General features: G+C 52.9%; 2 protein-coding genes across 4 annotated transcripts in view; both read left to right on the top strand.

Annotated features, from left to right (window-relative positions):
- The window catches only part of zanl (zonadhesin, like), a 176,451-nt gene extending 174,960 nt beyond the window's left edge, over positions 1 to 1,491 (top strand). The window contains exon 83 of the mRNA XM_068023775.1: positions 111 to 1,491. Coding sequence (XP_067879876.1) covers positions 111 to 157 — 47 coding nt within the window. The 3' untranslated portion in view covers positions 158 to 1,491. The remainder of the gene's footprint in view (positions 1 to 110) is intronic.
- A 1,996-nt stretch (positions 1,492 to 3,487) lies between these two features.
- Positions 3,488 to 13,673, top strand: part of tfr2 (transferrin receptor 2) — a 57,594-nt gene continuing 47,408 nt past the window's right edge. Inside the window, exon 1 of one of the 3 annotated variants that reach the window (XM_068023613.1) lies at positions 3,488 to 3,549. The gene's annotated coding sequence lies outside the window, so the exon portion shown is untranslated. Of the gene's footprint in view, positions 3,550 to 8,631; positions 8,657 to 13,673 lie in introns of those variants that run through there. The other 2 variants (XM_068023612.1, XM_068023614.1) reach the window with 2 other exon arrangements.

The raw sequence follows: 13,673 nt of genomic DNA, 5'->3' as shown, positions 1-13,673 counted from the left end.
TTAGCGGATTTCCGCCTGATCTTGAGAGTTGAACTCTCTGTGTATCAATCTGTCCACTGTGTTTTGAAGCCATTTAATGGAACCCTTCGCGTTTGTTTTTTTTTTTGCAGAGCATCCTCCCAGCTGCGACGGAGTACTGTGCTCGACAAGGTTCTAGGCCTCCGTGCCCCGTAACCGGGGGCAACCGGGTCCGTCCCGCCTGCCGATCACGCCCCACCCCACCATCCCTCCCCCACACACCTGCTGGAAAGGAACCGTGTCCCCGAGGGAAGTCGTCCGAGAATCGCTGGCTCACCCGCTGCGCACGCCACGGTTTAACTCGTGTCGCCGCCTCCGCCCGATCTCGGCCGCTGCCGCCTGAATTTATCCCCACGCTTGCTGGCTCGGACTCTCCCTGCCATCTCCTGATCCTCGACTCCAATTCTACCCCCCCTTCCCCTACCCCCCGGACCGAAGGCTTTTCCCCGGAATAGTTTCCGTCGATATCAGAACAGCTCCCGCGGTTCGAAGAGTCAAGGTTGTGACTCGAAACAGGAGAAAGCCCGTCGTTTCCACGCTGGATCCCGCCGACTGGCAAGCTGACCTTTCAACAAGCCCACTTACCTGTGAATGTCTTTCGCCGTCTAAATTGGTGCATATTTCAGGTCTGGGGCTTTTCCTTAGCCCCTCCCCCCTCACTCTGCCCCCCTTCGCATCGTTTCTCAGTGTCACACCCTGTTTCACTGGTCTCTCTCCCTGTATTGATTGAATTGATTTCATATGAGGTGACCTGAGCAGCAGAGAGAGGGATGAAGGGAAAGAGGGAGAGAGAGAAGGGGAGAGAGAGACGGGGGAGAGAGAGAGACACCTTGAGAAGAAGAGAGATAGCGAGAGTGTTTCAACCAGAGAGAGAGGGATATCCAGAGAGAGATAACTGAAACAAGGGAGACTGAGAGGGTGGCAGAGATTGAGATACCAAGATAGGAATAGAGAGAGCGAACGTGAGAGAGGGCGAGACAACTAGAGAGACAGAGATGAACCAGGAGAGAAAAAGCGGGAGAGATAAAGATTCCTAGAAACAGCCTGAAATGGAGAGAGAGAGAAGGAGAGATGCCAGAGAGTGAGAATGATACAGGTGCCTAAAGAGAGACACAGAGAAACAGCATTGGAGAGAAAGGCAGTTGTTTAGAGACCAACACCAGAGAGAGAGAGAGTCACACACACACATGGAGAAACCTGGCCAGGGAGACACAACGACCCAAAAGGTGGGGGGTTGTGAGGGGCCAAAGATGTTGTGAGTGCTTCCTTCTTGAGTCCACGTGCGAAAACAGCCCAGGGAGCGTCCACTAATCAGACCGGGAGATGACCGAGCAGTGAGAGACGGGCAGCGGTAACAGTGAGAACTGTAAAGGTGGGGCCTGTATCTATCTCGGGCATTGTCTGCCGATCCTCGATTCGAGAGGCCTTCATTCGCCTCTCCCTCGGCTCCTGCTGAAATCACTTTTCCCCTTGCAATTGTAATATTGATGGAAAGTTGTCAAATAAACATTTATCTTTTTGCCGCTTGAGTGTTAATTCCGTGCGTGTCGAGGAAATATCTGCATCTCGGCCGACCTGCATCACCTGCCCTCAAGTCAAACTGCTGAACAGGCCTTCTGACGAACCTTGTAGTCTCTCAGAGCACAGGAGGAGGCCATTCGGCCCATCGTGCCTGTGACAGCTCTTTGAATGACCGATCCAATTAATCCCACTCCCCCACCCCCCCTGCTCTTTTCCCCAATCGCCCTGCACATTTCTCCCCTTCAAGTATTTCTCCGATTCCCCTTTTGAAAATTACTATTGAATCTGCTTCCACCGCCCTTTCAGGCAGCGCGTTCCAGATCACAACAACTCACTGCATTAAAATAAATTCTCCTCATCTCTCCCCCTCTGGTTCTTTTACCGATTATCCTCAATCTGTGCCCCTCTGGTTATCGACCCTCCCGCCACTGGGAACAGTTTCTCCTTATTTACTCCATCAAAATCCTTCTTGAGTTTAAATGCCGCGATTAAATCTCCCCTGAACCTGCTCTGCTCTGAGGAGAACAATCCCAGCTTCTCCCAGTCTCTCCACATTAACTGAAGTCCCTCATCCCTGGTCCCATTCCAGTAAAACTCCGCCCCCCTCTCCGAGGCCTTGACATCATTCCTAAAGTGCGGAGCCCAGCTCTGTTCAAAATCTCCGAACCCGTTCTGCTGATGCTCCTTCTGGGTCTGTCTGTTTATTTGTGATCACGGCTCGTAACGGTTTGCATAAGCCCAATCCCATTCCCCCAGCACCTCACGCGGCCAGCTCTGTCTGACTAACAGCCCCCCGAACGTGCTTTGCGAGGGCTTTGCGGCCTACCGTTGGTGGAAATAGCAGCCTCTCGTCCTCATTCCTCGCACGCCCACACTGGGGAAACTAAATCTGCCTCCACACCCACCTCCCCAAACTCATGCAGGCTTTGGCCTACTTCTCTTTACAATTCGGAAAGGCTAACCGATCGTAGCCAATTGTTGGGCTGCTTTCGAGAGAGACGCTAATGGATTGTGCCGTGCATGGCTCGTTGGACGCAGGAACCCTACGGGCTGCTCGATTATACAATTCTCATCCTCGTGTTCAGGCCCTGCTATGGCCTCTCGCACCCCGCACCCCTCCCCCTATCTATAACCATCCCCCACCCAACGCTTTCCGCTGGGGTGAGGTCAGCTAATTCAGCACCGAACGAGAATCGAACCCAGAGCCTTGCTGGTCGACTCTGTTGTTTATCAGCTGAACCATCTGGTGCTAGTCAATCCCTCCATGCATCACTGAGCCCAAGGCTCAGGACGTGTGTGGCTCTGCCCCATGCAGCTGATGTGTGTTACTAGCACAGAAACAGGCCATTCGGCCCATCTGCTCCGTGCTAGTGTTTATGCTCCACACGAGCCCCCTCCATCTCACCCGATCAACATATCCTTCTATTCCTTTCTCCCTCGTGTGTTTATCCAGCTTCCTCTTAAATATATCGACACTATTCACCTCAACCACTCCCTGTGGGAGCGAGTTCCACATTCTCACCACTCTCTGGGGAAAGAGGTTTCTCCTGAATTCCCCATTGGGTTTATTAGTGACTGTCTTATATTGATGACCCCCCCTAGTTCTGGTCTCCCCCCACAAGTGGGAACATCTCTATATCGACCCTATCGAAACCCCTTCATCATTTTAAAGACCTCTATCAGGTCACCTCCCCACCCCCGCCACCCCTCAGCCTTCTCTATTCTGGAGAACGAGACTGAATAAAACTCTCGGCGAGGCTGCGGCCCTGACTACCTCGACCCAGGTGACATCGATCGCAAACCGTGCAGGTCCTGACCTGCCGCCGTAAGGTGCTGCAATGAGTGCTCGGTGCACCGAGGGTTAATCAGCTCCGACCGTGGGCGGGAGGAGCCTGGGCTGGGTCAGCCAATGGGGTGGGCCGTCAATGATAGGGCGGGCGGGATGGGGGTAGAGCTTCATTCAGAGGCGCCTCTGCCACTGAGTGACATTTGGACTTGGACTGACAGTGGGTGAGTACCTGCTTTAATTCACCATGAGTTCCTCCTGGCTCGATTAAGGGAGTGGGCGCAACTGCAAACTGATGTAATTCAACGTGGGCAAGCATGAGGCCATTCACATTTGCCCTCAAGATGATAGAGCAGGGTATTTCCGAAAGGGCGAGGAGCAAGGAACCCGAGGTGGGGGGAAGGGGGGAGGAGAGAGTCAGGAGTCCGAGTGTGGTGATCACTAAAAGCTGATAGACAAGAGCAAGAAATAATTGAAAAACTAACAGAATGTTGGCCACTACCTGGAGAGGGCTGGAATGTCAAAGGGTGGGATATGCTTCAGTCATATAAACCTCTGGTTAGACCCCATCTGGAGCAACTGGGTTCAGTCCTGAGCCCCACACGTCAGGGAGGATATACTGTCCTCAGAGAGGGTGCAGTGCAGATTCCCCAGAATGATCCCCGGGGCGAAAAGCATTTGCGAGGACAGATTGCACAGACTCGGCTTGTATTCCCTCGAGTGTCGAAGATTGAGGGGTGATCTAATCGAGGGGTTTAAGATGATTAAAGGATTCGATCGGGGTCGATAGAGGGAAAGTATTTCCTCTGGTGGTGGGGGGAGAGTCCGGAACAAGGGGGAAGAGCCTGAAAATTCGAGCCAGGCCGTTCAGGGGTGATGTCAGGAAACACTTCTTCACACAAAGGGGAGTGGGAATCTGGAACTCTCTTCCCCAAAATAATGTTTGTCAGCCAAGGTTTTTGAGGGTTGCCGAACCAAGACGAGGTAGGAGGAGTTGAGATACAGACTCGAGGGGTTGAATGGCCTCCTCCTGTCCGGATGATCCTGTCTTTGTCCTCCGTCTCATTCTCGTGCTGTTACGAAGCTCCCGGAATAACCCCCAAGCTTTTGGTAAGTTATAGTTATGCCCGTGGACTGTTCTCAGATTCTGCCCTGAGGTCAGGTGACAGTAGTGGAGTTCAGTGCCCAACCCGGTGTGTGCGTGTGTGTGCGTGTGTGTGTTGAGAGCGAGCTGCGGTGGAATCGGAGTCAGCCACAATGCCCCCCAAAGTCGAATAGCCGGACAACACTCTCTGTCTGGGCTTGAACATGTAGAATGGTGGCTGTCGATCCTAATGGATCGCCAAGGGTCAGCGCTGTTTGGGGTCCATGCTGGGGGGAGCTGGCACGGAGGAGGAGAGGGAATAAATAGACACGCTCCAGCTCACCCTTGATGCCTCGTGGATCTCTCCGACCATGCGTCTTGATGTCTCGACGTAAACTGATCTTGTTTTCAAATCCTTCCATAGCCTCGCGCCCTGCCTATCCTCGTAACCTCCTAGAACCCAACAACCCTCCAACCAATTCTGGCCTCTTGAGCATCCCCCCCGATTCCCATCACTCCACCATTGGCGGCCGTGCCTTCAGCTGCCTGGGGCCCCCGATCTCTGGAATTCCCTCCCTAAACCTCTCCGCCTCTCTCTCTCCTCCTTTAAGACGCTCCTTAAAACCGACCTCTTTGACCGAGCTTTTGGTCGCCTGTCCCTTATATCACCTTATGTGGCTCGGTGTCAAGTTTTCTTCGCTAATTGCTCCTGTGAAGCACCTTGGGATGTTTTTGATACATTAAAGGTGCCAGACAAAAGCAAGTTGTTGTTGTTGTGTTATCTGCAGCTGCGAGATATGACTGTGTACACTGAGGTTGGGAGACTCCCTCTCGGAATCTGATCTCCACCTCTGGGAGGACGGGCATTAACCCTTCGGGGGGCCTGGAGGTTTCCAGGAGGTTTGTCCATGCTGTCAATATCTTGACAGCCGGCTCCTTCTCGCCTGCGTTAAAGCTTCCCGCCGTCTCGTGGAGCAGGGAATGTTAGACAGTCGGAGAATGTTGGAGGCTTCGTTTAACTGGTCCAATTCCTGACAGATACTGGCACTTGGTCCTACAGCCTCATGGACGGTTCCTCCAGCAACATCACCAACAGTCAATCAGACCCAGTCAGGTGCAGCGAACTTGGTTAGACCACACTTGGAGCACCACACACAGTCTGGTCTCCATATTACAAATAGGATATGGAGGCACTGGAGAATAAAGGTGCAAAGAAAGGTTGACAATCATGATTCTCGAACTGAGAGATTGTAACGATTAGGAGAGATTGAAGAGGCTGGGGCTCTTTTCTCTGGAACAGAGAAGGCTGAGGGGTGACCTGATTGAGGTCTTTAAAACTATGAAGGGGGTTTCGATTGGGTAGACGTAGAGAAGATGCTTCCACTTGTGGGGGGAGACCAGAACTAGGGGACCATCAATATAAGACAGTCACTAATAAATCCAATCGGGAATTCAGGAGAAACTCCCTTCCCCAGAGAGTGGTGAGAATGTGGGACTCGCTCCCACAGGGAGTGGTTGAGGTGAATAGTGTCGATACATTTAAGGGGAAGCTGGATCAACACACGAGGGAGGAAGGAATAGAAGGATACGCTGATAGGGTGAGATGGAGAGGGGGGGGGAGTGGGAGGAGGCTCGTGTGGAGCAGAAACACCAGCACGGAGCAGATGGGCCGAATGGCCTGCGAATACGATGTCTGAGTCACACAGCCGTGGGCTGAGATCCAACTCCAAAGACTTGGGGCCTATAACGTGAGGGTTTTCAGGCCTGGGTAGAGCTGTTGTACTTCTCTGGAGTGTACCAAAGGTCAGCCTTAACCAGGGCATCGAATAAACAGCGTGCGTCACTCAGGGCTCTGTGTCCCGGCTGCTCATTGACTGAGCCCGAGCGCTCAGCGAAGACACAAGGTCGGACGGGCCTTTCGCAAACACTGGCCTGCTGACCACTGAACTCCCGGCCGCCGCCCACGTATCCTTGAAGATCCCCTTCCTGTGGTGGGCGGGCTCCACCTTACGCGACGGGCGCTGTTTGTTTGTGCTGTACTGACGCCAGTGTGGAGTTGGCCTGCGACCCATACGTGAGTCATTTCCTGCTCGCAGGTCACAGTTCACCAGGCTTCCTCACACCCTGTGCCCTGGCATGGCACCTTATGGCACAAACACAGTGACAACAGCGGGCGCTGTGGATTAATGCCACACTGATGATTGCCAACCACAGCCATGTGAGTGCCCTATCCCAGCTCTGGGCTGGTTTATCGCAGCCAGGCTCGGGGGTGGGTGGGGGTGGTGGAATCCACGTCAACCAAGGGACAATATTTTATATATTTATTTCTCGTTAATCATCTCCCGTGGACTGGGTGCGGGCAAACTCCACTACCTCAGCTCAGAGGCCGATCCGACAATGTTGGCCGGCTATTCGACCACCGGAGGCATCACAGCCGAGCCCGATCGTCACCGCGCCCCCCCCCACCCCCTGGGGCCCGACAGCCACAGAGTTGCACTTGCAGAACAGGGGCCCCCCCCCCCCCTCCCTCCCATTGTCGGCATCCCCGCTAATCAGCTGTCTCAGCCCAAGCTGAGAGGGAATTTGAAGCCTCCGAGGTCTGTGCAACAACGGTAACTTGCATTCATCTAGCACCTTCCGACGTAGTGAAACTTCCCAAGGTGCGCCACAGGAACGTCACCAAAAGAAAATTAACAGGAGATATTAGGGACCGGTGACCATAAGCCGACCAAAGAGGTCGGTTTTAAGGAGCGTCTTAAAGGAGGAGAGAGAGAGAGGCGGAGAGGTTTAGGGAGGGAATTTCCGAGCTCGGGGCCCCAGGCAGCTGAAGGCCCGACCGCCAATGGTGGAGCGATGGGAATCGGGGGACGTGCAAGAGGCCGGAATTGGAGGAGCAGCAGAGATCCTGGAGAGTTGTAGGGGCTGGAGGAGGGTTACAGAGATCGGGAGGGGGAGAGGCAAGGGAGGGATTTGGAAACGAGGACGAGAACTTTAAAAATCGAGGTGTTGTTGGACTGGAAGCCAATGGAGGTCAGTGAGCACAGGGGTGAAGGGTGAAAGGGACTCGGTGCGAGTCAGGATCCAGAAAACGGGATGAAAAACATTCAGTTTACGGATTCCAGCTCAGGCTTTGATAGTCGAAAACATAGCTGTTGTCATAGGTGACAAGGGGTCAAAGGTTTCACGGTCTTGTTGACTGTTTACTTTGCACTGTTTATTTACCTCAATCTTTTTGCATCGAAGGACCAACATCCCAAAAGGTGAAGGTTGCCCCTCTGCCCACCCTGGTCAATGTGAACCCCGCCCCATTGGTGATATCTCACTGAGCAAACGTCTCACGAGAGAGACTATCCCTTCCAAACTGTCATTGACCGTCAGACGAGGTGATGCTTGCAAAGCTCGAGACCTTCCCACTAACAATTCCGGCCTCTTGTCCATCCCCCCCGATCCCCATCGCTCCACCATTGGCGGCCGTGCCTTCAGCTGCCTGGGGCCCCGAGCTCTGGAATTCCCTCCCCAAACTCTCTCCGCCCCTCTCTCTCCCCCGTTAAGATGCTCCTTTAAAACCCACCTCTCTGACCGAGCTTTTGGTCATCTGTCCCTAACATCTCCTTATGGGGCTTGGCGTCAAATTTTATTTCATAATCGCTCCTGTGAAGCGCCTCGGCACATGTTATTGTGTTAAAGGCACTATAGAAGTGCAGGTTGTTGTTGTTGGAACATCATCACCACAGTCCGGAACAAGCAACGCAACATCCAGTACGGATCCAATTGCCGATATAATATCTTATGACGAGCCCTTCCATCAATGACCAAACCCATCAACAACTTGTCCTGAGAGGGGTTCCCAACTCTGGTCGGACGTATTCATGGAGGTTTTGTCACGTGACCTCCTGCCTCCAGCGGCCCCGCCCCCCCCCCCCCCCCCACAGTCCCGCCATTGGTCACCTGACACGTTCATCCTCATGGCACCCTGCCGTTGTCATCCAATCGGGAAGCAAAGAGATTCCTCAGTATCTGATTGGATGCTTCTTGACTTGTCATCAAGTCACCTTTTGCCCCCCCCCCTGTAGCCAATAAACAAAGATGTTCAAAAATAGGGGACAAAAAGACCCACTTCTTTTTTTTAATGCCTCAATGATTTACCTCATTGCGACACCTCCATTTATGTTTCGTCTGATTGTGCAGGAACTCGTAGGGCCAGGAGCCTCGCCCCCACCCCCTCAGAGAATCGTCCAGACGGGCAGGCAAGTGGTACAGTGCCCGATCCCGCAGCCAGACGCCTGGCAAACAAATGTTTCCGTTCCATTGGAAAAAAATCGCGGCAGCTCCACACATTGTCCGGTGAACAATCTCCTCGCGGAGCTGAAGGGGCCGTTCAATCAGGTTCCCCGTTCCTCCCCTCTTGCCCTCCCTTTGAAAATTACGTCACGCTTTAGACGCTTTGGGATTCGGCGTTTCCCCCCCCCATCCTCCCCTCCCCCCACTCTGGGAATGCAATTTTTCAATGCTCGTGCCCTCCTGCAATTGAAAATCCAACCCATTTGCTGTGCATCTACCCTATCTGGAGACTTTTAACCTAACTCCCCTGCTTTATAATTCTATCTCTCTGAAAAAAAGGAACCTGGCTCGTTACTCCTTTTAACGATTTGTGCGTCTGCACCCCCTAAATCTCTCTGCTGCTCGATCCCATTTGTTCGTAAGGTAATGAAGGAGGATGTTATGGAGACCCTACATGTGTCTCACTGTTTTGAACAGTCCAGTTGGTGCTGTAGTACTTTCAGTCTCTACTGTTCTTCCTCACCCCTGCCAGTGAGGTGCTTCTTCTGAGACACAGAATGTAAGTGCAGGGAGGTTATGTTAGAACGGTATACAACACCAGTTGGACCGCAGCTAGAGTATACTGCCTGCAGTTCTGGTCACCACATTACGGGATGGGATTGCCACCGGAGAGGGCGCAGAAGAGATTTACGAGGATGTTGCCAGGAATGGAGAATCTTAAGCGATGAGGAAACATTGGACAGGCTGGGGTTGTTTTCCTTGGAATAGAGGAGGCTGAGGGGGATTTAACTGGGGTGTGTATAATTATGAGGGGGGGGGGCCGCTTAAGAGTAAATAAGGAGCTGTTTACCTGAGCAGAGAGGGGGTCAAAAAGCAGCAGGCGCAGATTTACAGTAATTGGTAGGAGGATTAGAGCGGAGATGAGGAAACATTTTCCGTGGGGGTGGGGGGGGGGGGGGTTTGGCTGAAAGGGCCATAGAGGCTCTCCCAACATTTAAAAAGTACTCGGAAGTCTACTTGAAGATCCGTGACCTGCAGGGGCTACAGACCTAGTACAGGAAGGTGGGATAAGGCTGGGTAGCTCTTTGTCAACCAGCATGGACACAAGGGGCCGAATGGCCTCCTTCTGTGTGGTAAATTTTCTATAATTGGTCTGGGCCACCTTACGCCTGATTGGGGGGTGAGGGCCTCAGCCTGTGAGGAAAGGAGGATGCTAACCAAGGTCCCATCAGTCTGTCGTGCACTAATTCCCATTCAGGCCCCTTCCACCTCACCAGCATAGACCAGGGTCACGACCTGATGACTAGTCGCACCGTTCTGAGAAACCTAGTCAGCAAGACGCACACCCACCCAGCTCCGGAGAACATTGCTGTGCTGGATATCAGGCTGCACATTGAGCAGACACTCAGTATCATGGGCAATCCACGCCCTCCCCACCTCCCCACACATCACATCTTCACTTGTGCCCCTTAGAGATAGTACAAAGCCGAAAGAGTTCAGTGAGCTTAACACTTAACACGCGGGCCCAGTCGAGGCTGACGCAAGCCTTGCGGCCACGTGTAGAGTCTGTTCGATGAAGATAAGAGTCGTTACTGAACGTCGAGTCCAAGCCAGCTCTCTGTCGGGCAATCCAGTGAGTCCCATTCACCCGCTGTCTTCCCGTAGCCCGCCACTTTATTTCCCTCAAGTGTCCAATCAATTTCCTTTTGAAATCATTCATCGTCTCCACTTCCACCACTCTCGTAGGCAGCGAGTTACCACTGGGAATTACTACTCACTGCATGAAAGGTTCTTCCTCACTTGCCCCCTGTATCCCTTGCCCAAAATCTTCAATCTGTGCCCCCTAGTCTTGTACCATTAGTTAATGGGAACAGTCTTTCCTTGTCCAACTTCGATAAACCTGTCATAATCTTCTACACCCTCTATCAAATCTCCCCTCATTCCCCTTTGCTCCAAGGAGAGCAACCCCAGCTTCTCCAACCTAACCTTGTGGCTAAAATCCCCCCATCCCTGGAACCATTCTGGTAAATCTCCTCCGCACCCTCTCAAGGACCCTCACCATCCTTCCTAAAGTGTCGGTGACCGGAACCGGACGTTGGAAGCTGGCAACGGTTAAGAAACAGGGCACTGTCCAGCGGGCATGGTGGAAGTGCCAGGACAGGGTGATGAAGGGCCGACAGGGGGCGAATGCGTGGAGCATTGAGCGGGCACAGTGAGGATGGGTCAGTTGGGTGTTCTAACCCAGAGTTGGCACAGGCACAGTCAACGGAATATCAAACGTGGTTCAAGAATGTCATAGTTTAGAGTTACCAACTCTGAAGACATTCCTAATTTCAAGGTTTCACCGCATGACCTCCCAGCTGAGGTTGCCCATCCAGTCATTTTTCCATTTTCCAATATTTTTATCGTTCATGAACTAAAGTGTATTTAAAAAATGGAGGAAAAGCACCATGTATTTTCAAACCCCAATGGATTTTCTCCCATGTTTTCCTCCTGGCAGTGTCCAGGTGATTAATCTTTAATTCCTGGAGGCTCCACCGCACTCCAATCCCATCTTGAGGTCAAACCTTGACAAGAATTCAGTCTTCCGCTCTTATAGACCGTTTCCAGTCGGAAAATCACGGCATCTGCCCTCAGATTCGGAAAGGGGCCGGTTAGAAAGCGAACACACGTTGTCAAAGCCCGACATAACCTGACCCTCCGGTGACCCTGCACAATCTTACACCATGCAGTATGATGACGCTCCACCAATCAGATCAGAGGAATTGCATTTATGACACATCTTTCACCGAGCCCCCAAGATGCTCGAAAGGCAACTCAGTGCGTTTGCTGAAGGACGGTCGCTGTTGCAATGTCGGTAAAACGCAGCAGCCAATTTGCGCACAGCAAGCTCCCACAAACGATGGCCAGATGATGCTTGAGGAATAAACATTGAGCCCAGGAATGGGGAGAACTCCCTCCAACCCCCCCCACCACTCCCCCCGCCCACCCACTCTTCTTCAAGCTTGTGCCAACGGGGGCGTGACCTCACAAGTCAATGCCAAGGGTTAAGGGTCAGAGGTTGCGAATTCTAGACATCGTGAAACCCCTGATCCAGCTGGAGTAAACAATTGTGCAAACATTTGAAAATTCCCATCCTCCATCCTTCTTTACAAATCCCTCCATGGCCCCCCTCCCCCACCCCACCCCCACTTCCCTATCTCTGTCACCTCCCTCCTGGCCGACAACCCTCCGAGATCTCTGCGCTCCTCCGAATCCAGCCTTTAACGCATCCCCCGATTCCCAACATTCCACCGTTGGCGACCGGGCCTTCAACTGCCTGGGGGTCCTAAGCTCTGGAATTCCCTCCCTAAACCTCTCCGCCCCTCTCTCTCTCTCTCTCTCGCTCTCTCTCCTCCATTAAGTCTCCCCATCACCCAAATAATTCAGTGTCGAGTTTTGTTTGATTATCGTTCCTGTGAAGCACTCTGGGGAGGTTTTATTTTTTTAAAGGCACCCTATAAATGCGCACGAGGATTGGCGGAAATTTCCAGAACATTATCCCTGTAGGCACAGGGCGCTGGCACATCGGAGAGGTGCATTGGATGGGAATTTTGCCTCGAGTGTTGACTATTTTGACTTTGTCTTAGTTAACCCATTATTGAGAGTCGGAGGAAGACAGGAGAGACACCCACTGCTTCGAGCCGAGTTCCTGGTGAACTTTGGCAGGCAGTGCGAGAAGTGATAAGGAAGCAGATGACGCGGGGATGGGATAAAGTCAGCAACCCCTCCCTTGGTGCTGTATCAGAGAGGGCCCAGGGCTGGGTGTGCCCATTGCTGCTAACTTGGCTTTCAGGAAACTGATGTGTGCCTTCCAACCGGGGGGGGGGAAAAAAACTACATTCCGACGGTCTGACTCCCGACGGCCGAGTTTTGTGGGGGAGGGGAAGGCCTGGTCTGTGATCTCTCAAGTGGTTGCTCGGGCACTGCCAAGTATCGGCCTTGGCCCTGTTGGCAGCTCTCTGACCTCCCCAGTCAGAAGGTCACGGGTTCAAGTGGGGAGGGGAGGGAGAGTGAATGTGGGGGAGGGGAGAGTGTTTGTGGGGGAGGGGATCTCTGATGGAGGACAGGGCTAACTGTGAGTGACTGTGTGGGGGTAAAGGATGTGTCGGGGGGGGGGGCCAGATTGTGGGGATGGGGATGGGTTTATCTTGGGAAGGGGGCAGGTAAAACAGCAGTTGTTGTACTCCCTCCGCTGGCATGGCCTGGTGTCATGGCAAGGAGAGGAGATGATTGGTAAAATTCCATTCACTATAAGCCAACTGACTCTCACAGTTATCTTGACTACTCACAGCCCGCTTCCTGTAAGGACTCCATCCCATTCTCCCAGTTTCCCCGCCTCCGTTGCATCTGTTCTGATGATGCAGCCTTCCACACCAGCGCTTCCGATGTGCCATTTTCCTCAACTGAGGATTCCCCTCTACCATGCCCATCCCATATCTCTGCTCTCACCCCTTCCCCTCCCTCCCAGAACCATGATCGGGTTCCCATTGTCCTCACCTTCCACTCCGTATCCATCCTCCGCCATCTCCACCACCTCCAGCGTGATGCCACCACCAAAAACCTCTTCCCCTCCCCTCCCCTTTCAGCATCCCGAAGGGACCATTCCCTCCGTGACACCCTAGTGTACCCCTCAATCACCCCCAATGCTCCCCACCCCCCCCTCCCCCCCCCCCACCACCTCTCATTCCCCTGAAACACCTGCCCTTTTACCTCCTCCCTTCTGACCGTTCCCAAACACTCCTTCCAGGAGGGAGAGAGAAAGCAGGGAACTACAGGCCAATTAGCCTGGCATCAGTCGTAGGAAAAACACTCGAACCTGTTATTTGGGACATGGTTACAGGGCACTTAGAAAATCAGAGGATGACTGGGCAGAAGCAACATGGGTTTACGAAAGGGAAAGTGTGTTTGACAAAACTTAAAATTTTGGAGGTCGTAACGGGC

The sequence above is a fragment of the Heterodontus francisci genome, chromosome 48 (genome assembly GCF_036365525.1).
Source record: "Heterodontus francisci isolate sHetFra1 chromosome 48, sHetFra1.hap1, whole genome shotgun sequence".
NCBI lineage: Eukaryota > Metazoa > Chordata > Chondrichthyes > Heterodontiformes > Heterodontidae > Heterodontus > Heterodontus francisci.
The sequence above is the reverse complement of the archived record's forward strand: the minus strand, read 5'-3'. Positions and strand labels throughout refer to the sequence as shown.